At 46.4% G+C, this 26,960-nt stretch overlaps 1 protein-coding gene and 1 long non-coding RNA gene across 6 annotated transcripts in view; one reads left to right on the top strand and one right to left on the bottom strand.

Annotated features, from left to right (window-relative positions):
• The window catches only part of LOC144247000 (uncharacterized), a 708,772-nt gene that overhangs the window by 216,485 nt on the left and 465,327 nt on the right, over positions 1–26,960 (top strand). The gene's annotated exons all lie outside the window — the stretch shown is intronic.
• LOC110469855 (contactin-4) overlaps positions 1–26,960 on the bottom strand; it is a 276,501-nt gene that overhangs the window by 21,771 nt on the left and 227,770 nt on the right. For all 5 annotated transcript variants that reach the window (XM_021529011.2, XM_021529010.2, XM_021529016.2 and 2 more), the window contains 2 exons: positions 25,269–25,419; positions 9,908–10,035 (listed from right to left, as the gene is read on the bottom strand). In XM_021529011.2, the coding sequence (XP_021384686.2) occupies positions 9,908–10,035; positions 25,269–25,419 (279 nt within the window). The remainder of the gene's footprint in view (positions 1–9,907; positions 10,036–25,268; positions 25,420–26,960) is intronic.

Genomic DNA, 26,960 nt, shown 5'->3' with positions numbered 1-26,960 from the left:
AGGGCAGCCAGAGGGAAGCCCTGGATTCCCACAATCCCCACCTGAAGCAGAGATCTCCAGCCATGTTCAGATCATCATCTCCCCCATCCCAGTCACCCTGAACTCCTTTGCCTTTGAGCATCACCCTGATTCACCCAGGGTTTGTGGGATTCCCCTGGAAATCCTGCCTGGAAGCTCATACGTGAATCACAGAATCCCTGAATCACAGAATCACAGAATCACTGAATCACAGAGTTACAGAATGATGAGGTTGGAAGAGACCTCCAAGATCATCAAGTCCAACCCATGCCCTCACACCTCAATAGACCATAGTACCAAGTGCCAAGTCCAGTCTTCTTTTAAACACATCCAGAGATGGTGATTCCACCACCTCCCTGGGAAGACAATTCCAGTAATTTATTATTCTTTGGGTGAAAATATTTTTCCCAAAGCATGCTTTGGAAGAAGGACAAGCTCTCTGTGCCTTCCTCAGGGATAAAAGCCAAATTCATCCCTCAGTGCACGGTGCAGGCTCAGAAGCCAGGAGGGGACATGGGACTGCATCCCCTGTAAACCTAAACTCAGCTTAAAATGTTCAGTGCAACTGTCATGTTCCATTTTCTGCCAACCAGAGGAGCTCCAAGGAACCAAAACTCAAGGAGACAGACCTTGCACTGCCTGAAATTCCTGGTGACTCCCCTGCAGAGGCACACAGAGCTGCAGGAACTCGGATTTGTCCCTGATCTCTCAAGTACCAGGGCTGGCCATAATCCTGAGTGGGAAGGGATCACCTTCCACTGTCCCACTTTGCTCCCAGCCCTGTCCAACCTGGCCTTGGTCTTGATTTTGTCCAGCCAAATCAAAAATTTTATATTTCTTATAAAATAGCACAGTTTTCAATCCCAGCCTTTGCCTCAGTGTGAACGCTGAAGTGCTGCAATGCAGTTTAAATTGATTAAATACTGTAAATTCTGGCAAAAAAAGAGACAATTGTAAAATGTAAATTCTGGCAAAATCAATCCACTTCCAGGAATGGAGCATCCACAGCTTCTCTGGGCACCCTGTGCCAGGGCCTCGCTGCAAAATAATTTGTTAATTATGATTTATGTCCAATGACACACACAAACTCAGTCACACACACTGCATTTACTCGGATTTAAATGTGATCTATGGCTTTGTTTTAGCCACACTGGGCTTTCATTTGTTTTCAGAAACTGACAAATATTTTAACCTTTCTGAAATGCAGCATGTTAAAATAAATAGAAGCAAGTTGATGAAAACTGTTAATTAACCTGCTTTTTTCTCATTAAGAGTCTGTGTTTAACCCATAGGTCGTCTCCTCTCCCAGCTGATGTATGATCTGATCTTCAGTGATGAGCCAAACAACCCAGTCTTTTATTGATGATGGAGAACTCCTGAACCACCTGCTTCTTTGGGAGAGGTCAGAAAATTTCCTAAAACAAAAGTGCTGAGCTTATAAAGGCATTATTCTTATTTTTTTTTTTTCCTGTGGTGGGAGAGGTTGCAATAATGCTGACCCTGCAATATATTGTGGGTTTAAGATAACCATACAGAACAAAAATACTGTTGTTTTTTTTTTTTCTCTACAGGTTATTCAGACAAAATGGTTGAACTTTTCTAAAAATACAATTTTTTCCCACTTTGTGTGCTGAATCAGGTGTACCCATAAGCACCAGCACTTGCTGTAGTGTTGATTCCATTACTTACCTGAGCAATTATCAGTTCTAAGAGCCTTGATGTGCCTGAAGGTTGGCTGGGGCTTGGAGGGACAGTGAGGGGGAAGGAGAAGGTGGTGAGAGGCATTTCCCAAATCCAGAGGGAACATTTCAAACAGCTGCACCCCTCCCATCCCAAGCACACAGTACCTGGAGAAGCTGCTCCGTGGGAATTTGAATTTCTGCTTTGAAAAATATCACTCCAATAAGGCTGGAGATTAGTCCACAACTGGCACCAGAGCAAGGCAGGAGATCTATGCTTTTTAATATCAAGCTCTTCACCAAGACGACTTCTATCATGTTAATGGCTAAATCACACTGATTGTGGAAGAGCCAAAATGAGGCAATTAGTAAGGACTGTGACAGCCCCAGCAAACGACACACGAGGTTTGCAGTGGGAGCCAGATGGATATCTTCAATATATTTCTTATTGTCTGCTTGTGGTAATATGTTCAATTAAACTAAATCAGTACTACAGAAGAACCTCTGAATTGCCTGAAAAAAAAAAATTAATTGTCTGCTGCAAATTTAATGAAGCTTAACACTTGTGTTATGTTTACAAGTTTTATTTGTTATGAGCAGTAAGTGCTTACAAGAGAAAAAGAAACTCTGAACTGACTTCATTCAGGCAGCCCTAAGAGCAACCCACTGGTGTTTGATTTTATTAGTGGATTTGATTTCATTTACATCTCTCTGCCTCTCACTGGTTCTGTCCTTAGCAGCTGACTGGGTTTTTTCTTTCCCCAGTACAAAGCTGAGAGCTCTGGCTGTGCTGTTCATTCACAGATCGAGTCCTGCTCCACTGTTTGGCTACAAAGCTGTGACAGGACACGTCCCCAGAGGGGCCAGGGCTGCTCACTCTGACCCTCAGCATCATCCTCATCCTCATCCTCAGGGTGTCACAGACCCTTCCCTGCTCACGGATCACAGCAGCTCTGGAGCCACAGAGCCATGGAACACCCTGAGCTGAAGGGACCCATGGGCTGGGACACCCCAAATCCCTCCCTGGGCATCCCTGGGAGGGATTTCCAAACCCTCCTGGAGCTCTGGCAGCCTCTGTGCCCATTCCCTGGGGAGCCTGGGCAGTGCCAGCACCCTCTGGGGGAAGAGCCTTTCCCTAAAATCCAACCTGAACCTCCCTGGCCCAGCTCCAGCCGTTCCCTGGGTCCTGTCCCTGTCACAGAGCAGGGATCAGCTGAGTTTGACAATCTCACATGCAGAAAATCAGAAGCCAGTCTTGCCTCTGAGCAGCCCAGGGAGGGGAGGCTTTGGGGAAAGCTCAACAGCACAGGAAGCATCTGCTTCTCATTTTGCCACTTCTGTCACCTCAGAATAATCACAACCTTTTTGCTCCAGTTAACTGTCAGAAAAACAGGGATGCTGACAGGATTCACAACAATTTCATCTTCCTTGGGGTGCTCTGGGGCTGATATGATTGTTCTGATGACCTCAGGTCCTCACCTGAGCAGGGCTGGGAGGAAAACCAGACTTTCCCAGTCCTAGGTATAACAGCTTGGAGGAGATGAACCTGCCAGGGCTGAAAATCAACCCGAGCCCCTCCCAGCTGCACAGGGGGATGTGGGTCAGTATTGTAAATGTAGGCAAACCTAATGGGAAAAATGCTGATGTCTGACTCAATTCACAAGGCTGAATGATTTCTTTATTATAACTATGCTAAAATACATTAATATACTATATAAAAGGAGGATACTAAAACTACATACTACTTTCTCTGACTCTAACACAACTGGTGACCCTCTCTGAGAGCCCAGCCCCAGGTGGGTTGGATTGGCCACCAGCTCAAACAATCCTCACCAGTCTCAAGCTACATCAGGGAAGGTTTAGGTTGGATATTAGGAAATTTTTTTTCACTGAAAGAATAATAAAATACTGGAATTGCCTTCCCAGGGAGGTGGTGGAATCACCATCTCTGGATATGTTTAAAGAAAGACTGGACCTGGCACTTGGTGCTATGGTCTAGATGAGGTGTCAGGGCACAGGGTGGACTTCATGATCTCAGAGGTCTCTTCCAACCTCATTATTCTGTGATTCTGTGAATTCAATCAAGTACTCACCCCAGGTAAACAATTCTCCAAATTCTACATAGGAAAAACAAGGAGCAGAAATAGAAATTGTTTTCTCTTTCATTTCTCTCTGTGCACCTCTATGAAAAATCCTGAGAGGGAGAGAAATGTGCTTGCCACAGGTCAGCACCACACAGCAACCTCGTCTGCCTGGCAGAATGGACAGGGAAGCTGCCCCAAAGTCTAAAAGCCTTGATTAAACCTTGTGTTCCGAGTGCCACGTGGAGAAGAGCTCTTGCAGGCTGCCAGGACCCCGAGGGAGCTGCTGGATTCCATCCTCAGCCTCTGCTTTGGGATTTCCCAGCCAGGGAGAAGGAGTTAAGAAGAGAAGGAGATGCAGGGAAGTGCAGCTGAAGCCCTGCCAGGGCTGAGGCAGGGAGGGGCAGGCACAGCTCCCATCTATAACCGAGCCTTTCCCAGTGCTCTGGGTCATCATTTCACTTAAACCCAGCAAAAGAGCCTTAATTGTGTCCTAGAAATAATTGGTGTCAGTGGAAATAGTCCAATTAGAGAGGAATATTTCCCTTTGCAATTTCACGGGCAAAGATTACGGCTTTGCTTGTCAATTGTGGAAATCAAGCCTTCGCTGCTGGTTGTGACTCAGGAGTCAAGAAAGGTTTTCCCTAACTTAGAAATAAGTTTTGTTTCTTACACATGAGCATGCATAACATGTTCTTATGAATAAATCAGAGCCTGCATAACTCCATGGCACTCTCTGAGCTTTTTTTGCCTGCGAGTTCCTGATTTAGAGATTCTAGAGTACCAAGTTCATACTCTAAATTGACTTTTCTTCCATGAAATTTAAAAAAAAGAAACACATTACACCTGATAAGGAATAGTCATTCATGGCTGAACTACATATAAAAATTGTGTTCAGCAAATGCTAAAACAAAATTTAAGAATAAGGAAATTTCTTCTGATGGTTTCAGAGTTGAGTCTTTATCTTGGTTTTGACACCAGCTGAACACAAACCTCATGTGCTACCCAGGAAAATTATAAACAGCCCAGAAAATATGGACAACCCTCCAGTGCTGCTCCTGGATTATTCCTTCAAACGCTGCCTTTCTTTTTTAAATTATATTTTGTGCTTTCAACAGCAGGTATTGCTTAACCAGGTCCCTTTTTTAAGGCGTAACCAACATGAATTTAGGATTGTGTGGAATGGTAAGGAGATAAAAAATAAAGAATTTGCATGCCCTTAAACACTGCAGGAAGAAGGCAGAGCTGAGAGACAGAGGGACCACTCGTGTTGCAAAATGACCCAGAATAAAGCACTAAACCCAGAATATGGGTGGGTGGGATGGAAAATGCCTGCAGCACCTTTCTGGGACATCTTTTCCACAGGAGCAAAGCAGCAGCAAAAGGGGGAGATCAGGGAGGTCTGGGAATGTGGACAGTGCTGAAACAGGTCAATAGATTTCAGTAGCTGCTGTAATTGTCCCTTGGTTCATGTTAAAAAAAAAAAAACAAAACAAAAAAAACCCTCAGCATCTTAATGTGTGGTTTATTCTTCCTCTTGGGAAAAAGTTAAAGCCCTGCTCCAAGGAATTGATATCCCACTTACTCCAAAGTCATTGCAAACAGCTGAGAACAGCTGGTAGAATTCACATTTACTGAATTCACTGATGAAAAACCCCAAAACCTAAACCGAACCCCACAGACACGAGGCAAGCACAACACAAATTCCAAACAATGAAGTTTCAATTCTGACTGAGTGATGTTGAAACAGAGACAACCACGGGTGGCAAGAGGGGACCATCACACCCCACTGCCACTTTCTGCAGATGGCAAATGCTGTGTCCCAAAGGACTGGAGCAAACACAGCAAGAATTCCAGATTTAAAGGCAGCAACATCTGAAGTCTCTGAAAAGTTACTCGCTAATGGGCCAGAATTTACAGTATTTAATCAATTTTAACTGCAATGCAGCACTTCAACTTTCACACAGAGGAATAGGCTGGGAATGAAAAATGTGTTTTTTTTATAAGAAATAATTTGAATCACTGTGCTGGACAAAATCAAGACTATCAGTCTATTCAAGCATGAGGGAAAAATAACCTCCTGAGATTATCTTTGTGTTCTTTTCCTGCTAAAATGATACAGATTCCAGCCAGCAAAAGTTCTCCTGCTTTTACTGCCTTGAGCCCTCCCGTGACAGCCCAAATGAGACGAGCTCACAGCAGCAGGAAAATGTTAAAGGTGCATCATAATTAAAGAGGCAAATAAAGCCATTGGAAGCTGCCCTTGTCAGGGATGCACCAACGTGACCAGAATTGCTGCACTCCCCAAGGGGAGCAGCCAGGCACCAACTCTACCAAGCATTCAGAGATCAATTTCAATTGAAATATATTTAAACCTATGTCTTTAGACCTAGAGATGGATTTCCAGCTGAGCCCAAAGTAGATGTTTGGGAAGGGGTGCCAACACTTGTGGGAACTCAAAACATCCCTCAGACATTTTTGGATGTTCCAGGCCCAGGTCAGAAGCATTTGAGACCCTGGCAGGCAGCTGGACACAGCTGTGATTTTGGGTTTGAGCCATGGAATGATTTACCAACCTTGCAGGGAGAACAAGAAGTCACAAAAGTTTAGATATTAGAGTAGAAGTAGTCACAAAGTAGAGGGAAGAATTTTTGAGTGCTGTACAGGGGGTTTTGGTTTTGTACATGGGGCTCAGAGGGTTTAAGATGGATTTGGGATTTGGGCCTGCCCTGTCCTCCCTCTTTCTCCTTCCTCACCTCCATGTTCTTGGTGATGTTGGCACTCCCAGATTGGTTTAGAGTAGAAAATCACCATTTAATATAGGTAATAGGTATTGGGAAAAACTGTAACCATGTAACACGTAATGTACCATATAAAAGATAGAAAATCACCATTTAATATAGGTAATAGGCATTGGGGAAAACTGTAAACATGTAACACGTAATGTACCATATAAAAGATAGAAAATCACCATTTAATATAGGTAATAGGTATTGGGGAAAACTGTAACCATGTCACACGTAATGTCCCATATCAAAGACAGCAGCAGCCCTGGGTGGGAGAGAAGAAGCAGTCGGGGTCAGAGAGGATGTCAGGGTGTGTGTGTGCCTCTGCCTGACCTGTGAGCAAACCACAGCAGCCCCAGAAGAAAATCTTTGAGATAACTTGCAATAAACTGCCTTGAGACCAACAACAGAGACTGCTGAGCCTTTCTTTGGAAGCTCGGGCTGGAGGAGAGACTTTTCCAGCACACGGAGCCACCCCAAACCAGGGTGGTCTTGGACACCACCCCGCCTGCTGCAGCTGGGCTCTCAGCACAGGAGCCTCTCCTGCTGCTTCCCAACCTGCAGCTTTTATTGCAACGCCTGCAATGGGCTCCCTGCTCCTGTACCAGCCTGTTGATCTCTCTGCATTAAATACAAATAAACTCATATTGTACTGTGCCTGTTTGCTCTGTTTGTCATTTAATCCCCTGCTACTCAGACAGCCTCTAATCTTTCTGTGCGTTGCAAGAATTGAACATTTCGCCTCAAGTGCAGGAAGAATTGAGGGAACAAGATGGAAAATTAATATTTCTATAATACATGGAAACACACTCCGTGTTTTACAGAGCTCTGAACACTGCCTTAGAAGAAGCTGCTTCTCCAGCCTTACAAACTCAATCCTGCTTTTTAATTTAAAGGTCAAGCTGTACAAGCAAGTTTCTAAGATTTCAGGTTTTGGAGGCCAAGAGGTTCTCATTTAACATCAGCCAACAGAACAAACCCAAAGCACAACTGCACTGGTTCAGAAAACCACTGGGGTTCACCCAGCCTGACAACAGAATGTTAATACCCAGCCCTATGGGCACCTGTCAGGATTTGATATTTTTTAAACTGTCTACTCATGCATAAAATGAATATTTATTCATCTTTCTCTGGTTGTTTGCCAGGGAGTTATTTTAAGCTCCTTGCTTCTGGTGTAACATGTTCCCCTCCTCCTCCCATCCTTGCCTGCACTGTCTCTGACACTGTAGGCATCTCTCCCTGAGAAAGGAAATTAAAAAAAAAAAAAAAATAAGGATAGCCTGCAATATTAATGGAAGAACACAGGAAGATTAGAAAAAATGTCTTGACCTTCACAGTTTTTTACTCAGTGACATAAGAAGAGTTAGAAAAGAATGCAAGCATATCTTAAAGTCAAAAACCACATCAGCTGTTAAATTAGTCTTTTTGTACACCACAAAATTGAGTTAAAATAAGGAATTCACATATATTTCTGTCCAAACTCCCATGTGTTTTACTTAGGGCAGAGAGACTCAAGCATTTCACTCTATAATACAATATTTTACACAGTTCATTTGGAGTTCAGAATAGTTTCTGCTCTTTTATACTTTTTATGGGCCAGACTTCGAAATTGCATTTCTCAGTTTGCTGTTAATATCCACATCTCGGGCTAAAGAGTTTATTCTCTGCTTCATGCACATGTGTCGCTGCCATTAATGCAAATGGAATGGAGTCAAAACAGAGCACTGAGGGGGAAAAGGCCCTCACTAATCCTTTATAGCCTCAGTGGGAAGAAGAGTGATTTGTGGAGCACAGGAAGGCAGAGATCAGGTACAATAATGCCAAGGTTTTCCTGTGAGTTGCAGGATATTCCTTGTGCCCTGGGAGGGAGGAAGGATAAGCCAGGAGCTACAAAACCAAGACTCTGGAATAACAGAGCCCAGACACTCCTGCTTCCAACAATTGGCTTTTTTATGGTGGGAGAAGCTGTCCCTGAACTGCAGCTCCTGATTCTCCCCCTGGGGAGAAAAGCAGGAAAACCATGGAAAACCAGGACAGCCCCAGATGAGGCCAAGCTGGAGCTGGACAGCTGGAACCCCACCCTGCTGCCATCCCTGGGGCTGGAATCCCACCCTGCTGCCATCCCTGGGAAGGGATTTGGGCTGGAATCCCACCCTGCTGCCATCCCTGGGGCTGGAATCCCACCCTGCTGCCATCCCTGGGAAGGGATTGGGGCTGGAATCCCACCCTGCTGCCATCCCTGGGAAGGGATTGGGGCTGGAATCCCACCCTGCTGCCATCCCTGGGAAGGGATTGGGGCTGGATTTTCCATTTTTCTGCCCAGTTGTGCCCTGGGACAGACAGAGGCCGATCACAGGCTGCCCAGGGAATGCCCCTGGATCCCTGTTCAAGGACAGGCTGGACGGGGTTTGGAACACCCTGGGATGGTGGAAGATCTCCCTGCCCATAGCAGGGGGTGGGATAGGATGGGCTTTAAGGTCCCTTCCATAATTTTGGTAATGGATAAAATCTTTAATCCCTGAACAGCCCTTTCCTGGTTGTTTGCTGCAGATGCCTTTTAGGACAACCCAGATTAGGAAAAAAGAGATTAATCTCCTAGAAAGACCTAGCTCTGGTCTTCTCTTGTCTCTGTTCTTGTTTTCAGGGATCGACATTGGCAAATGCCACACAAAGGACTCAAAACAACCCCAGACTTGAAGAATTGTTGGGGTCCACATGCTTCCCTACAAGGATCAGAAAATCCCAGACTGGTTGGGGTTAAAAGGGACATCTGGATATGTTCCAATGATAAAAAACACGGATTAAAACCCACATTGAAACATTTAAAGCATTTTCTGTATACCACAGACACAATTGATAAGGAGAGCCTCTGAGTATGACCCATCAATGCAAATGTGTGGGAGAATTAAAACTGACAGCATTAGAGATTTTTGATTGATCTATCACTTTGTAATCAATGTTTCTTGATTTGCTAGCCAATATAGATTTTTCCCCAAATAAGAAAGAGATAGAGAGTGAGTGTAAGGGTAATAATCTGTATGTTCGTGGCCTATAATAATTAATCAGACACTGGACTACTCATCAGCAGGGCAAAAATTAATCCAACACATTTGTCAGTTCATCTCATTGTTCATCAAATTAGTCCTTTAAATAACTTTGTCAGGTAATTCCTTTAAATATATTGGTCCAACTACAGCTTTTACTTTTGAAAACAACATTTGACAGAACGACAAAAAGACACTTGGAATCCCTGAAATGCTGAAATTCGGCCCTGGGGGAGGAATAATGAAAAGAAATGGGAGTTTGTGCCCCAGCCAGCCACGACAAGAATGGTTTTAGTCACCTTTCACCACCAGGCTGCCCGTGCTGCTCGCTGTCCCAAAGTGGTTGGTGGCCACGCAGGTGTAACTTCCCGCGTCCGACTTGGTGACGTTGACGATCCGCAGGCTCCCGTCATCCAGAACGGTGATTCTGCAAAGACAGCAGGCACAGGAGCTTTACCTCCCTTTCTTTGAAGCCTCCATCAAACCCTGTTGGGCGTGCACCAGTTGTGGATGGTGCAGCAGCAGCCAGCCCTGCCCCACATGGGAGCCGAGGCGACGCGCTGTCGGAATCTGAGCTATTGATGAAGAAGCCATAATTGGTTCTGGTATAATTGTGCTGGTTCCAAGGTTGTTTATTCTGTTTATCTCTAACATGTTCTGCTGCCCTGCCCAGCTCTGTCCTGCAGGGCAGCGTGTGGGGCTCTGCCCTCAGTGGGATGTGACAAACATTAAATACCAGAAACTCCCTGGGCTGGATTTACAAGAACGTGCCAATATCTGTCACCTACGTTGGACAGTGTGTCCCCAGCCTGAACCAACAGAAAAATGCCAACACCACAGTGAGACATGGAGGGCATGAAGAAGGAGAAAAAGGACAAGGCACACCCAATTTCCTCCATCTTGTCCCCTTTGGACCCCTCATCTAGAATCCTAAAATTTTACTTTTGCACCCGTGCCACACTTAATTATTCCTTATATCAAACACTCAGAGCTGGTAATTCATGCTGTAGGATTGGAAACTCTTTTCCATGGACAGAGATCACAGCCAGTGTCTCTGGGGGCTTCTGACCCTATTGCACAAGAGCACTTCAGGTCCCCCATGTTCTCTCAGTGAGCTTTTCCTCCTGGTATGGTTGTTATTTTTTCTGCTCTAAGTCGGTGAACATAGAAAATCTGATTTTGCCCAGTAAATCCCATTGGAACATGAATGACTTCTGCCCTGTGGAGGCACCACCCTAAGGAGACTCCAGAAAAGCCTTTCTCCCACCCTAAAATCACCTCTTTTCACAACATTTTTCCTCCTCAGAATCACATCCTGCAGCACAATCTGCCTTCTCACCTTCATCCACTTGCAGAGCTGCACGGAAAATCTTGTATTAATTTCTGCCTTGTCCTGCTCAGTTATTTCCCAGTTTCGCTAAAAAGAAGAAGCCTTCCTGCATCCTTAATGCCAGCAGAGCTCTGCACAGGTGGACTGAGAAATCAGGAGGAAAGAACCTCAGCAGCAGCAGCACTGCAGGAGGGCTCAGGAGGCACTTCCCTCCTGAGGCTTTAGGGAATCACCTGGAGCCTTGGGACAGCTGAACAAAGGCCCAGCTTGAGCCAGGGAACAAACTCAACCACCCTGGAGCTCCCTGGCTCCTGCCAGCTGCAGCCACGGGGTTGGTCCCCAGTGGGACCAGCTGGAGACCAACCAGTTGGTTGGGCGAGGTGTCCAGTGATGCTCAGGAGGGCTCAGCTGGCCCAGGGAGCTGCTGAGGGTCACCTTTGCCATTCCCCAGGCTCTTGGTGGGCACACATGAGCTACAGAGCCCCCATTCACAGACCTGCTTCCACACATGGCACAGTTTGAGTGGCTGTGCCAAGCGAGGAGGAGGAGGATGCTCCGAGAGCAGTCACCCATCTCTGTCCTGGCTCACCTCTGCCTGACCTGTCCCTGCAGCAGCCCAAAAGCCAGAGGCCAGCTGGCAGAGAGCATCTGCCAGGGGACAGGGGTGATATTTCACCCATCAGCAGCAGTGATATTAATAGGAGCTTCTCAGCTGCCTCATGGTCTCCAAATTGCTGCAGTCAGTAACGCTCACTGCTGTCATTTATTTCTGAGGGACTCCAGTGCCACAGATTTGCTTCTGTGGCAGTGGCTGCAGCTCAGTAATTGGAAGGGAGCAGTGGAGAGAGTGGAGAGAGGCTTCTCTCATCTCCAGCACTCCGTGGGCACAGATCAGTGCTCGTGCTGCATCAAACCAGGGCTGGAGTGGCCACCTTGGCCTCCAGCAGGAGCTGGGCAGCACCAGCAGCTCCCCAGGAATTATTTGCTGCTCTTATCAATTCCAGATCTTCAGGAACAACGGGACCTTTCTGAAAGCTGAAGGTGCCCTTGGCAAGCATTAAAATTCCAATCAGTGTAAACTGAGACAAGCTCAGCATTGTGCTCCAGCTCAAGGACCACGGCGCTCCAGCACTGCCCCACCAGGCTCTGCCCTCCTTCCCTCCCTCCCTCCACTTCTGCCACCCCAGGAAATGCAGAAAAAGTGGGGTTTTAGATTATTTCTGTACAGTTGAGGTTTTATTTTTAGTTATTTAGGCTTTATTTTCAGCCATATGGCTGAAAGCTATTTACTGGCTAATCTCTTCCATGGATCATTTTAATTGTGTCTGTTGATGAGGCTGGATTTAATTTCAAATTCTAATGCCTTTTCTGTCTCTGTCTTTCTCCTGCTATTGGTTTCCTGCTCAGTTGTCTTTGTTGCCAGTGTCAGACTGGTTTTTAGTTGATGAGGACTGGAAAGCCCTGGGGACACCTTTGGATCAGGACAGACAATCCAGCTCTGGCACACCTCAGGGAGCCTGTGCTGTCTTTATTTCCATCCCTTCCTAAGCTGAGACCGTGCTCCCAGGCTTTACAGCCTGAGCCCACGGACATCCTTTAGCCCCAGGAAGGTTTGCAAAGAGCTCAGGGGGGACCTGCCCTGAGTTCTCCAAAGCCCTTCCCCAGAGATCCCCCAGGAATGTGTAATTCTCATCTGGTCTCTCAGAAACTCCCTCCACACTCCTGGAAACCAGCAGCATTAAAAGTGACAGATAACTGTACAAGTTAACTGTTTTTTTCCAAATAAATCAGACCATTAAAACCTCTCTGCGACTCATTGATTAGGAGGCCTTATGGTTATGTGGCTCTTTTTGCTGAAGCTGCTTTTCTGCAGTGAATGTTTTGTCCTCTAATCTGAATCCGATGTGCCAAAAGTTAACAAATAATTATTTGAACACTTGGAAATTTGTTACAGTTAGTTGAGAAAGGAAGAAGGCCTCTCACTGATATTGCCAATTCCCAAATTTTCTTTGCAGACCTATCTGCATTAAATGAGTTGAGTGGCTCATTTCAGGCCACTGAGGTTCTCAAACTGCTAATTGCCTGGAAATCAAACAACCCTTCAGCCACAACTTGCAGCAGTTTGGGTGAAAAAGTTCTTCCAAGACACAAAGTTCAAAGTGAACGAAGCACTGCTCAGTGTGCTCTCTCCTCTGAAATACACACTCAAAATGTTTTCTAACCAGATGCCTGGGAAGACATAAAACCAAACCACATTTCCCATAAACACGCACATCAAACAAAGTGTTGGCTGCTGCACCTCTTCAGACCACTACAAACTCAAAAAAGGAGCTGCTGACTTGCTATTAAATGTTCTGGGTTCCCTGACTCTACTAACAGCAGTGGTAACAATAAATAAAAATATAGATATCTTCTTGCACAGGTTAATGAACTGTTCTGCTGCTAGCGTCACTGCTAATCAGAGAAAAATCAAAGAAGATAAAAATATCCATCTGGAAAAGAAAAAAAAAGGCAATTTAAGATAGTTTAGCATCCTTATAGGAAGAAAGGTCATCTGTCTTAAACAAAGCATTTGTTTAAGAGGTCTGTGTTGTCAGCTGGAGATTTCAGGTCTGAGATTAGGATATAAAAGCATTGCTCATTTCCTAGACTGAAGCACTGGATTCTACTGCTGCAAGAGCTGACCGTGTCAGTGTTCTGATCAAAACTCTGCTGGGGACAAAGGAACTCCAGAAATGCTGCAAAGAACATCTAGAAATGCAGCCTGCCTCAGCCACTTCCATTGCCACTGCAGCAGCAAATGGGAGAGATTGTCCAGCACATCCCTCTGGCTGCCCTGGCTGTCCCCAGACCCTGGCAGGGGCTCAGAGACCTTGGCACAAAGTCAAAAACACCTGTGGCTTTGATTTTAGCCTGTGGAAAGAGCTGTCAATTGTATATGAGGAATTACAAACCACAAGGGCTTGAGTAGTGTGATATTTGAAGTAACAGAGGGTGAAAAAGTAGAATTTTGGGATTTTTAGAATGGGATTCAAGGGGACAAGATGGAGGGATTTGGGCATGTCCTGACCTTCTTCTCCTTCTCCTTGCCCTCCATGCCTTGCTGTGCTGGTGACACTTTTCTGTTGGTTTAAGGCAGAGATTCACAGTTCAGGCACACCTGAGCAGTGTCAGGAGGAGGAGCAGTGCAGAATCCCTGTGCTCTGATCTGTTGGTGCTTATTCCCAGCTCCTGATCCCCCTGCCAGATCTGGAAATCCCCCAGCACAAGTGTGTTACCTCCACCCCAGGTGTCATTCATGGAGCCCACTGCAGCACTCCCAGGAGCAGATAAATATTCCTCAGGCAGTAACATATGCATAGAGATAGAAATTGTCCTGTCGAGCTCAGGAAGAGTTTTATCATCGACTTTGTGAAAATGAGATCAAGCCCTTATTTGGAATAGAGAGAGGAAATCAGGAAATCTGCCCAAGTCCTGGAGTGTCAGTAAGCACCTCCATGGAAATCTCACCTCTGGGTGCTTGGCTGCATCACCTGCATCCCCCAAAACGTGCCTGCTGCTGAGCTTTGACAGAAAGCAGAGTTTAAAATCCCAGACTTTGAGCATCCACCAGAACATCTTGCTCTGGAGTTTAATTAAGAAAACCCCTGTGGCTCCAGGAGCAAAGCAGCAGCACTGCAGAGCCCGGGGTGCTTGGAGCTCAGCTGCACCTGGGCAGGGTGAGGAGCAGGGCCAGCCCCGACCTTCCCAGCAGGAACAATTCCCCAATCCTGCAGCACCACCGGGGAGCTATCCCTCAATGCATTCCTCACAGCTTGCCCTCTGTTTTTCTGTTCAGCAGGTGGGAACACGTGGGATAAGAATGGAATATGAATGGAATATGAATGGAGTACAAGTGCAGTGCATCTGGCAGCCTGGGCGTGCATCCCCTTCCCGAGGGCTGCAGATTGCAGCTCCGTGCCTCTTCGGAGCAAAAGAATGACAAAGTCACTTTTAGCTTTCCTTGCCCACCACCCCCCCAAAATGGTTTCATTAGCACTGCTGCAATGGCATGAGGTATTTTGTTTTCTTATCTAATCATTTCAGCATTTTAATTTATGAAATACAAGCATAACTACGCTTGCTTTCACTCTTGATTAAACACACGTAGATTAAATATTTCATGCTTAGCCAAGTGAATATTTTAAATATCTTTCCCCCCGCAAAACAATGCTTCGGATGTCCGATCCTTTTTCTATTACAGGGAGAAAAGATGTCTTAGAGCAAGCATTTAAATGAATGTCAGCTGGAAGAAACACACACTGAGTGCAATTTCAGATAAAACTACCATTGATCCCTTCATGTACAGCCTTTGTGGCAGTGGTGACGTGGCTATTGAAAAGAGACACTGGTGCCAGAGTTCTTCTAAGAGATAATCCGTCTTCTGAGAGAGGATTTAGGTTAAACGTACCTGTGAAAAACAGTGTATTTCAGCTGACATGATGAATGGCCTATTGTTATCCTCGCTGGCCTGCCTGGGCTGGGGGGCTGGAAGCAGAAGCACCAGGCAGCCCTGACTGCAGTCTCAGCAGTGTATTTGTTCCCTCTTTTCCCAGAGTTCCTTAGCAGGAATATCTAGAGCAATTTTTAGCCTAACAGCAACTTTGCCTCATGTCACAGCTCTGGGCAATTGCATTATTTATCAAATTATTTCTATTTCTATCAGACATCTTTGTAGCCGTCCATCACCTTTTAAATAATGCTTGCCATGCAGTGGGGGTTATTAAAATGATCTCATGGATGTGGTCCTGGCCATTAGGCTATTTTGGGTAAACAGTGAAGTAAAACCTCACAGGTTTTACTGCTCAGAGCACAGCCCACCCAAAATCAGGGACACAGCTCATGAGTACCTGCTCATCACTTGAAGAATGGGTTGGTTCAGGGTATAGCCCACAGGTAATAACTCCTGTGGCCCTGGGATGTTGTCCCCAGTTTGACTCCACCTTTGTGTTGCATAAATAACCAACAGCCAGGTCAGAGCGTTCTGTCCCTACCTTCATCTCCATTCAAACACCCCGGGGTCCAAGCCAGGCTCCTGGGGCTCACAGCTCTGACGGTGCACATTTGGAGAGAGCCCTGACCCTAAACCCCACCCAGCACCCTGTCACCTCACTGGGACTTCCCACCCTTCACCAACACCAGCACAAACCCTCAGCAGGCAGGCAGGGCTTTCCAGGCTGGGGCTTCATCCTTGTCCTGGCTCCTCAGATGTTCCTGGGCAGGGAGGAGAAAGGGATGGTGTCCACACCACCACCAGGGTGGGACATCGACGCAGCCTGAGGGCTCAGAACAACAACCTGAGCGTTGCCCTGAGTTTTAAACGTGTTACTTTTCTTTATAGTTCTTTTGAAAGTTTTAAAGTTCTCATAAAATTTCTTTAGCCTTCTGTTAATGTTTATATATTTGAGAGTCAGAGTTCCCACACAATTTCATGTATAAATAGAATAGTTTACATATTTCTCTGTGGGCGGAGAGAAATGATTGATTGATCTTTGGACCAGTGTGGTTGGAGAGGTGGTAATTCCATCCTCCAATCCACAGCTACCTTTAGAATTCTATAAATACCAGATGTTGGAATAAAACTGGGTCTTTTTCTCTTTTGAACTTACCAAGCTTCTGTGCACTCATTTCATGTCCAATAGTGAGCAAGGAGGAGACAAGTTGGGTCTGTTCTAGAGCTGTCAGGGTAAATCCAAGGGAAAGGCAGGATGATCCCACCTGCTGGAGCAGCACGAGTTTTCCATTTGATTTCCATCTAAACTCCCACCTGAGTGGACTCTCCTGCTGTGCACGCTGCCTCCTGCACAGCTGCACCTTCCTGCCCTGCTGGCTGTGCCTCACCCAACCCCCAGAGCTGCTCCAGTGTTTATTTGTCTGTAAGGACCTGTCTTTTCATGGTTCACAGAAGAGCCTGAGATAATTCAGAGCCTCCGTCAAAGCCCATTTAATTTAGTGCACGTCTCTCTCTCAGTGAAGGCAGCAGTAGATAACTCCTGCCTTATCCATGACAACTGACAGGCCTCTTAACAGCAGCCCCTCTATAATTAATTTCCAGGTAAGAACTATATTTGCTCTAAATAAACTGAGGTAAAATCCTGTTGCATTGAGTTTGGTAGAACATCTCCCACTTCCCAATGTGGGAAGCCATTCCCTCTTGTCCTGGCACTGCCTGTCCATGGAAAAAGTCACTCCCCCTCTTTTAGTACTGACCATAAAAACCTCTAAATAATATTCTAAAGAGAAAGAAAAAAGAGAAAATCTTTTGCTCAGATAACCAGTTTTGATATTATAGTACTGGCCTCTTTGGAAATATCCAACAGCACACCACCACTGAATTCAGCATCAGCTTAAACCAGCATGGAGCTGGCATCCTCCATTTGCCCACAATTTTCTTTTTCCACCAATTGTTTATCTGCAGTGACGGAGCAGTCCAAAGCAATGATGCTGCATCCAGCCATTATTAATATCTATAAACACAAAAGCTGTGGTTTGTCATCATCTTCCCTTCAGTCTGTGCATACTTAAGAGAAGTCTGAAGTGACAGAACCTCCTCATCCTGATGGAGCAGGGAGGCAGGAGGAAAGGAAGGGAGCATTTATAGCTATGAGAGACTTCATGTAGATTGTTCAGAGATGCCTGGAGTTGTAATTCAAATACAAAAATATCCCTAGGTTATCTAAGAAGAACAGTTCTCTGGAAAATATCTTTCTTAAGGGATGCTGGTAATGGGAGGAAACAAATGAAAACCAAACACAAGAACTGTGAGGGACCCTGAAGGGAGCGAGGGGGCTGTGGAGAATTTCAAATAATAGAAACATTTTTGCTTTCTCTCTCCAAGCACTTTTTTTTTTTACTACGCACAAAATTAAAATAAATACAGTCAGAAAGCCCATGCCATCAAAATAAATATTTGAGCAAGCAGATTTGAGTAAAGCAAAGGAAAGCTTTGTTTTTACAACAGCTTTCATTCCTGAGATGTGAGGCAGTGACAATTTGATATGGGAAGATTCTGCAAATCCAGAAGGGTCTGACGGTGCAAAAAGCCAATTTTCCATTGGTTTTGGTGGGAATTGAAGACCATCCCCCAGGGAAATGGCCCTTTTGCCACAGCCCCTCCAGCTGGCAGTTTGTTTGCAGACAAAGCTGTCTGCTAAACCATGAACACTGTGATGGCACCATGAGGGACAGGCACGCTCCACACCCCAAACAAAAGGCTCAGGACATGGACCAGCTCTTCTGGTGGCAGTGGAGGGGTAAATGACACTGAGAAGCATCTCATGAGAAGCTGAAGCCTCCCTTTCTGCACAATTAGCCAGCAGAGACACAGCTCCCCACACTCATCCTCCTGCTCTCGCAAGCGAGGAAAATCCTGTCTGGGCAGCAGCAGGGGCTGCAAAGCCACCCCTGCTCTCACTCTAGCTAATGTTCAGTGAAATATTTGCTGTGCTCATTCTTCCAGGGCACTGGCTATAGCCCAAGGCATGGGAATGAAATGACTTCCAATCCATGGAGAGGGACAGTGGAAATCCAAGGAATCGTGTTTGGAGTGCAGCATCCAGCCAAAAACGCCTTCCTGAAAAGGACAAGCCACCACTCTACCTACAGCAAACACTGTGGAGGTTTGTAGAGAATAACAATCAACAGGAACTCCACTGGAGCTCGTAAAAATTATTCTCTTATGAGAAAAAAAGATCCATGCAAGATTTTCAGTGCATCAGCTGCTGACACAAAGCGTTTCTGGGAGCGTTTGTGATATCAGAGCAGAGGCAGCAAATGCATTCTCAGCTCATTTGTTCCAGCTGATACCACCCGAATTCAAGCCCAAAGGCACAGCCTTTCAAATATAACACATCTTTCCCTCTGGTTCCAACAAAAAATGCCCAAAGTACAAAGAGAAATTACTCACTTGGCTTGTAATGGACATTAACAGGTTTGTGAGATCCAAGGAAACAATTACATCACTTCAAAATGATGTTTGAGTAGCCATCAAAAATATCACCAAATCTGAAATGTTCATTAGGAATGCTTCTTCCCCTTTAGATGTGTAATGATTTCCTTGGATTCTAAAAGTGCATCTCAAAGCGTGGCCCTAACTGTAAAATCATTGCCTGCTTGCTCTTCACCATGAAAACACCCAAGAGAAGAAACATCTGATAATTTTTTCCTTCAAAATGCTACAGGCATACTAGAATCATTATCACTGCTTTCTTCAGCTGGAGGAGAAGCAGGAAGCTGCACACCAGTTCCAAAGTGCATTGAGGAGGGTGATGCCAGGCATTTCCTTGGGAAGCAGTGGCTGCAGCGTGTGCTCACCACGGAGCAAACCCCATCCTGCTCCCTCTGACACTGCGGGGAGGGACAGGCTCCTTCCTGGGGCAGCTTTACACAGAGGGAGGAACAATTTGTAGCTGTGTGTTCAGCACCCAGAGATGAATTTAATAATCGTGAAGCCATGAGAAACCTCAAGCAGGAACAGCAGCGAGTGACACATTTCTTTTAAGGATGCCAACATGGGACACATCTGGCTGTGATGCGGAGGTTGGATGCCTCAGGGACAGAGCTCTGGATCCTTCACCCCCTCCACCTTCTGCAAGCAGAATGCTGCTTTTAAAATTAATCCACAAGCACCGAGGTGAAAGCCTGATGATTGCTCTTGACCCCTTGTGACAGGTTTCTCTTAGGATATCTTCATCCTGCTTTTAAGGATGTCAACACAGGATGCGTCTGGCTGCACTCCACAGGTCAGATGCCTCTGGGACAGAGCTCTGGATCCTTCACCCTCTCTAACTCTGCAAGCAGAGCTCTGCTTTTAAAATTAATCCACAAGAACCGAGGTGAAAGCCTGATGATTGCTCTTGGCCCCCTGTGACACATTTCTCTTTAGGATATCTTCATCTTGCTTTTAACAGGACACATCTCACTGTGCTCTGGAGGTCAGATCCAGAGCTCTGGATACTTCACCCTCTCCACATCTGCAAGCAGAGCTGTGCTTTTAAAATTAACACATGGTCATCAAGTGCAAGCCCTTTGACTTCTCTTAGCCCTTGGGGCACAGCAACCCTGCAGGTTTGGCCCAGCACGGTTCTGAGCCAGCTCCAGCAGCAGCACAGGCAGCAGGGATGTCCTACACGTGTTTCACAGAGCACTACAACACCACCACGCTGCAAATAATCTGCTGGGGACACAGGAACAGATTGCTGATGTTCCAGGAGGCTGTGCCACGGCATGAGGGAGAGGCTCATTCCAGGTCTGCCAGCTGAAACTTGGCACAGGCTGGGACTGCACTCGTCAGAGCATTCGGCAGCAGTTTGTGGCTGGGAACAGGGAATTGTTTCCTGCTTCTACGGGAGCAGATGGATGGAGTGGAAATTTTAGGGATCAGCCTAATTACTGATGCATACAAAATAAACCAGCACCAAACCTGGATTCTACACAAGTCTCTAATCCTCCTCAGGTAACCTTCAGCTGGAAACATTTATAGAATCATAAAATCATTTTTAGGTAATGCCCTCGAAGAACATTGACTCCAACTGTTAACCTGGCACTGCCAAGGCCACCACTAGCCCCTGTCCCCAAGTGCCACATCTTTTTAATCCTCCAGGGATGGGGACTCCACCACTGCCCTGGGCTGGGCAGCCCTTCCAGTGCTAAAACACAGTGTGATCATGAAATCACAGGATGGGTCGGGGTGGGAAGGACCCTAAAGCTCATCCAGTCCCACCTCCTGTGGGCAGGGACACCTTCCCTAGTCCAGGGTGCTCCAAATCCCAATCCAGCCTGGCCTTGGGCACTTCCAGATCAACACAGAGCTGCAGCCAGCCCCGATGGCAAACAGCTTATGAACAGGAGGCCATCAAGGACAACGGATTTCCAAGGCTTCTGACCACCAAATCCAGGGGCTGCCTGGTTCATTTTCTTCTCTTTCTGCAGAAAATTGTTTAAAATGAGTGGACAAGTCAGTTCTTTCAGATGTTGCGATGAAGTAGAGCCATCTCATGCCACAGTCTTTGCAAAGTGAGATGAATGCTGCGCTGTCGATCCAAACTTCAGAAAGCCATTTGCAGGGTGTCATTTTTCATTTTGCCCGGGCAGGATGTAATGAAAACCCGACAAGTTATTGATGGTTTGGTTACCTGTCTGCCTTCAAGAAATTGCCCAGGTGCTTTATGTAAAAAAAGAAATACAAAGAGTCAACACAATTAATGCGAAGCAATGATGGGAAGCATCCTTTGAGGTTTTCTTTTCTGCTGAAGTGTCACTAGGCTGTGTGTCCAAAAGACACTGCTGGCAATTCATCTCTCAAGTAATCAGGATAAAAATATCACCATGGTTTGTACCCTGGCACCAGCCTGGGAAAGATATGCTGTATGTCCTCTTGCTGTTTCTTTCTGGCTGTTTAAAGTAATTAAGCACTAATTAGAAAGTTTGAGCAACAAATATAAAACTGGAATTTATACAACTTTTTGTACTCAAGACATACTGGAAGAATGGGGGGGGGAAGATTTTCTGGTTTGATTTTATCATTTTTCCTGCTCAAAATGATGCAGCATCAACATGGATACTTTAAAATTCCTATTATAAAATATTATCTGTAGGAGGAGGTCCATAACTGGACAACCTTTGTGAGGAGGTCCTGAGGAGGAACTCTGGAGAAAACCGTGGTTGAACTCTTTTAGGGAGACAAGAGTTACTGAACAGCTTTGAAGTGCAGAGGACAGCAAAAAAATCAGGTGAGAGTCTTCTGCTTTTCCTTGGCCAGAATCACTCCAGCTCCTGGAGAAGGGAATCACAGCTTCAGCTCTGCCTGGTGGTTCCCAGTGGCTCCGAGGACAGGAGGGAGCAGCTCGGAGTCCCCTCAGCTCCTCTCCAAAGCAGCTGCAGGTGCTGGATGATGCTCTTCTTTACCAACAAATTAACATTCCCTGCCAAATTAATGGGCCTGGAGGCACAGCTGTGAATTAACATATCCAAGAGGCTTCCCAGCTCCAGCTGCCTGGTGTCCTTCCTCCCGAGGAGGCTGGGATTTCGGGGAGCTCTGGCTGGGTTTGCACTGAGGGAAGGGTGAACAGCCCCGAGCTCTGTCCCATTCCTGCTGCTCCCTGCCAGTCTCAAGCCCTCACCTTCTGTTCAGGACATCACCTGTGGCTGCCTGACATCCCTGGGAATGTCCAAGGCCAGGCTGGATTGGCCTTGGAGCACCCTGGGATAGTGAAAGGTGTCCCTGCCCACGGCATCCACACCAGATGAGTTTTAAGGTCTCTTCCAAACCAAACCATTCTGGGATTCAGGACTTTGCAAACTGAATTATCCTCCTGGGCTGTCCTGTGGTGGAGAGAACAGTGAAATAGCTGGGAAAATCTGGACCAAAGTACTGAAATCTTGGAGCAGACAGGGCAGTTTGGGTAACAAACCACAGCAGCTCTCGGGGGTGCAGTTCTCTGTCCCCAGCGTTGTTTGACACGGACTGAGTTCGCCAGGCACTCCTCACACTTCCAAACCCTTCCGTGGCTGAACTTGCTGGAAAAGTGGCACCATGTGCTGCCTTCCTGTGCTTTTGTTGGCTTTCAGCTACAAAAAAGGGCAATGTTCCTGCTGGAAGCGCTCTGGCCGTGCATGTGCAAGCTCACACATCAATGGCACCAGCTGGGAGGATTTCCACGAGGATCCTGAGCGTGCCTGGAGTATCTGGGTCAGATCCTGCTCCAACAAAGTGCACCAAGAGGGTCCCTTTATACACAAACTTGTTTCATTAGGATAACAGATGTTGCTATTACACAAGTCATAGGCAATGGTTGTTTAATTGGACACTTTCATATTCTTCGCTACCAGCACAGAACATCATTTGTTCTTTTATGCATTTTTTTCTTTACAATTAAACTTTATAAACAATGCAGGCATTGTACTTTCCTGGAAAAGAAACAGCTCTAATGATGTAGGGGCTTTAAATGAAGAAGAATGAGAGAAGAGCAATTTGTTTTGGGGCTTAAAAGTACAATTATTTTTCTGTCCCAGCCTGAGCACGTTTCTGCTGGCAGGGTAAATATGACTTCCAGTAGCTCTTGGAGAACATTAGGAATTAAGACTGTTTGTGTACATGTTTTAAATAAAAGTTTTCTTGCTTTTCCTGCACTCTTTTTTGCTGTTGGGGAGTCAAGGAGAAGGGGAAAAGTGGGAAGCTGTGGAGGAACAAGAGAAATGGGATTCTGCTCTTGAACCACACAATGCTACAGCTTTACCTCTGAGAAATGTCCCTGTCTCACTCTGTGAGGAATAATAAGTGGAATTATTGCGATTATTACATGAAAAATGAAAACCCCTTTGCCTAGACCCAAAGCAAGACCTGAGAGAAGAGGGCAGACAGGCAGGGGAGGCGATGCAGACCCTGCAGGGCTGAGCAGCCCCTTCCAACACTGCTCCCAGAACGGCTCAGGCTGGAAAGGATCTCTGCAGGTCATCACATCCAACCCCCCTGCTCAGGCAGGTCCCCCTAGAGTGCACGATTCAGGAGTACGCCCAGGCTGCTCTGGCAAAATCACTCCACACCAACAAGGAACACACACCCCTTGACCAATTCCATGAGGAATCTCCTTAAGATGCTCTATCTGAACAGCCTCTGGTGCCAAGTTACTGAAAGCCACTTCCCTCTGTGCAGGGGAGGGGCAGAAAGCCCCGGTTTGTTGGCACAGGGATTCCACACCAGCCCAGGTGAGAAACCCCTGTGCTCCCACAGCCAAGCCCTGGGGGTTTGCTGGGACACCAACCTTCCTCACTGGTGGGCTATGGCAAACCCAGGGGCCACCAGAAAGGCACCCCCTGCTCCCGAGCCAGGCTTTCCTGGGAATAGATGGATTTTGATTGTCTCACCTGCCCCTGCTCTCCCAGTGGCTCAGCATTGCCAGGAGTAAAGCTCTTTCCCAGGGAGGGGAGCACTTGGCACTGGAATGTGAGTGGAACATCAAGGATGGAAAATGATCCCTGCACTTTCCGCACACAGAAACAAGTCTTTGTTTCCAAACAGCGTTTGCAATTCATCTATATCTGTGCTAGAGCTGTTCCTATATAAAATTTACCTTCTGCAGTCAGGCCCCCAACATCATTTTGACTCAGTTAGGCCTCCAAGGCAGGATTTCCATTATTATGGAGATGAAGTGCCTTTAATGACTGCAATAATATAATTGTACCCCAGGGCGAATTCCTAATAACACAATTGCACAGTTCTCAACCACCAGTAAGAGATGCCCTCAGGCCGTGTGATTCATTAGAGGTGCAGCACACATTACCTCAGCCTCCAGAGAAGAAAGTGAAACCTAAACCGATAAAGCTCTTTTTTTTTTTTTTTTTCTTTTTTACTGTGGTAGTCTCTGCTCTCCGGGCAAACATTGAAGAACACATTTTGTTTTGCCTCCTGGACAGTAGGAGCCTCCAGAGCTGGAGTCTCAGTAGCAAAACCCATGCATGGTGTCTCCAGCAAGGAATTGAACATCACACACCGGCTGAAAAGCCACAAAAGCCCCAGGAGAAACTCTGAAGTGATTGCCATGGCAGCCAACAGGCTGAGCATCAGCATTCAAAGCAAGCCCTGACACAGTGCTGCTTTTAACTCCACCTGGAATTGGAAGGATCATCTATATTGATTAACCTTCACGTGATCAGCCTGCAGGATCCAGATGTTCAGGTGCCTCTCTGGCACTCACAGGACCCTTGAACGTCAATTTAAGCAGAGATTTCATTTAAGTTTCTTCTCCCACGCCTGTCTAAAAGTTCTGTGTCCTGTCCTAGATGAAGAGACGCCAGCAGCAGCTTTTCCTGGCATCTTTCTTCCTAGGTTTCAACAGATTTTTTTCCCAACAGCCAAGAAAGTTTTTGTTTGAAGTCCACACACAGCTGGGGGTGTAGGAAGATATTGGAGCTGGACTCCAAACTGAACTGTCAAATAAATTATTGCCCCCACATAATTCCTGCTTGCAGGACACTGAGTAATGTACCAGAGCTGTGCATTTTGCAGTGGAGACTTTTATCTCCTGGGAATATATTTGTCTTTTTTTTTTTTTTTTTTTTTGTGTGTGTGCATCTTTATCAGTTTCTTGGCAGGGATGATTTAATAGCAGACAGAGATGGGATGGGCACCATGGGAATAGGAATCTCACCTCCAGCTCCTTGGGATTGAACACAGGCTGTTTCCTCATGTATTTGCAAGTCAATTTTGCAAAGCTATTAATGACAAATTTAGCTTTGATTGCTGAAAGTCCCTGGGTTAGTTAATGAAAGAAATGGTTACTTCAAGACATTACCTCTCATTTTCTCTCAGGATGTCTTTTCCTTTCTTCCAAGAATAAGTAGGTCTGGGGGAGGCTTTGGGCTTGCACTCAATGATGACTTCACCACCCACTTTAACAAGAGTTAACTTCTTCAGCAGGGTTTTGGAAAAGTCTGGCCCGATGGCTGAAAGGAAAATCGACACAAACCAGATCAGAATTCCCTTGGGAAAAAACAAAGCCAGATTCATTTGAACCTTACAAAATCCCAGGGTTATTTCTCACTTACAGTTCCTAAATTATTGGACTTTATGAACTAGTGAAGTCTGGATGGGGTGAAAAGGCACCTGAGTGCTTCTTTCACTGCAAAAAAACAATACTTGATTTGTTAAAAAATGTGTGTTCAGCTAAAAACCTGAGAAACCAGTAACGCCACCATGCACATCTTACTGGGACAGCACTGGAACCTCGTGCATGAGGAGTATAAAGTGTTTCCTTTTTCTGTGTCAGGATCATCCTTCTCTCAGGCAGGGAGGTTCTCACAAACACAGAAGCCATATAATTAATCAGAAATGTTCATATTTCCAGAAAAGTTGACGCTTTTATGCTTCCTATTCATTATTATTGCATAAACTGGGTTATTTATTTAAATTCTATAAAGGTGGGAGACACTGACACAGCCAGGTCCTGAACCAAGCAAGACTTGTTGGCTCCAGGGCACAAAGAATCATCTTTTCCTGCCCCCAGGGCACACTCCATGTTTTGTGACAAACACTCAGATATCCACTGAGGTGACCCCCAAAGCCCTGCAGCCTCTCTGCAGCCCGGGGAGCCAGGAGATGCCTGGGCTTCTGATTCCTGCCTCAAAGGCTTTTTTGTGATCCCTTTGCTGGGCTCTGAGGCAGCTCTGGCACCGAAACCCCCCGAGACAACCAGGAGTTGGTACTGGTACCAAACAGAACCATTCATTTTCTTAAGGTAGACAGCCCAGAGCAAAAGGTGAGGCAGCTGAAGGGCTTAGGAACAACTCCTGCTGATGGGAAGAGTGGCAGCAATGTCTGCTCTCTCCATCCTCCCTGCTCCATTCCTGGATCCCTCCTGCTCCATCCTGACATCCCTCCTGCTCCATCCCTGGATCCTTCCTGCTCCATCCCTGGATCCTTCCTGCTCCATCCCTGGATCCCTCCTGCTCCATCCCTGGATCCCTCCTGCTCCATCCCTGGATCCTTCCTGCTCCATCCTGGATCCCTCCTGCTCCATCCCTGGATCCCTCCTGCTCCATCCTGGATCCCTCCTGCTCCATCCCCGGATCCCTCCTGCTCCATCCCTGGATCCCTCCTGCTCCATCCTGACATCCCTCCTGCTCCATCCCTGGATCCCTCCTGCTCCATCCTGGATCCCTCCTGCTCCATTCCCAGATCCCTCCTGCTCCATCCCTGGATCCCTCCTGCTCCATCCTGACATCCCTCCTGCTCCATCCCTGGATCCCTCCTGCTCCATCCTGGATCCCTCCTGCTCCATCCCCGGATCCCTCCTGTTCCATCCCTGGATCTCTCCTGCTCCATCCTGACATCCCTCCTGCTCCATCCCTGGATCCCTCCTGCTCCATCCCTGGATCTCTCCTGCTCCATCCTGACATCCCTCCTGTTCCATCCCTGGATCCCTCCTGCTCCATCCCTGGATCCCTCAGCTCTCTGCACTGTCCTTGGCTCCCTCATTGCTGCCCCT

The sequence above is a fragment of the Lonchura striata genome, chromosome 12, assembly GCF_046129695.1.
Source record: "Lonchura striata isolate bLonStr1 chromosome 12, bLonStr1.mat, whole genome shotgun sequence".
In the NCBI taxonomy this organism is placed as follows: Eukaryota; Metazoa; Chordata; class Aves; order Passeriformes; family Estrildidae; genus Lonchura; species Lonchura striata.
This window is presented reverse-complemented; position numbering and strand designations above follow the sequence as displayed.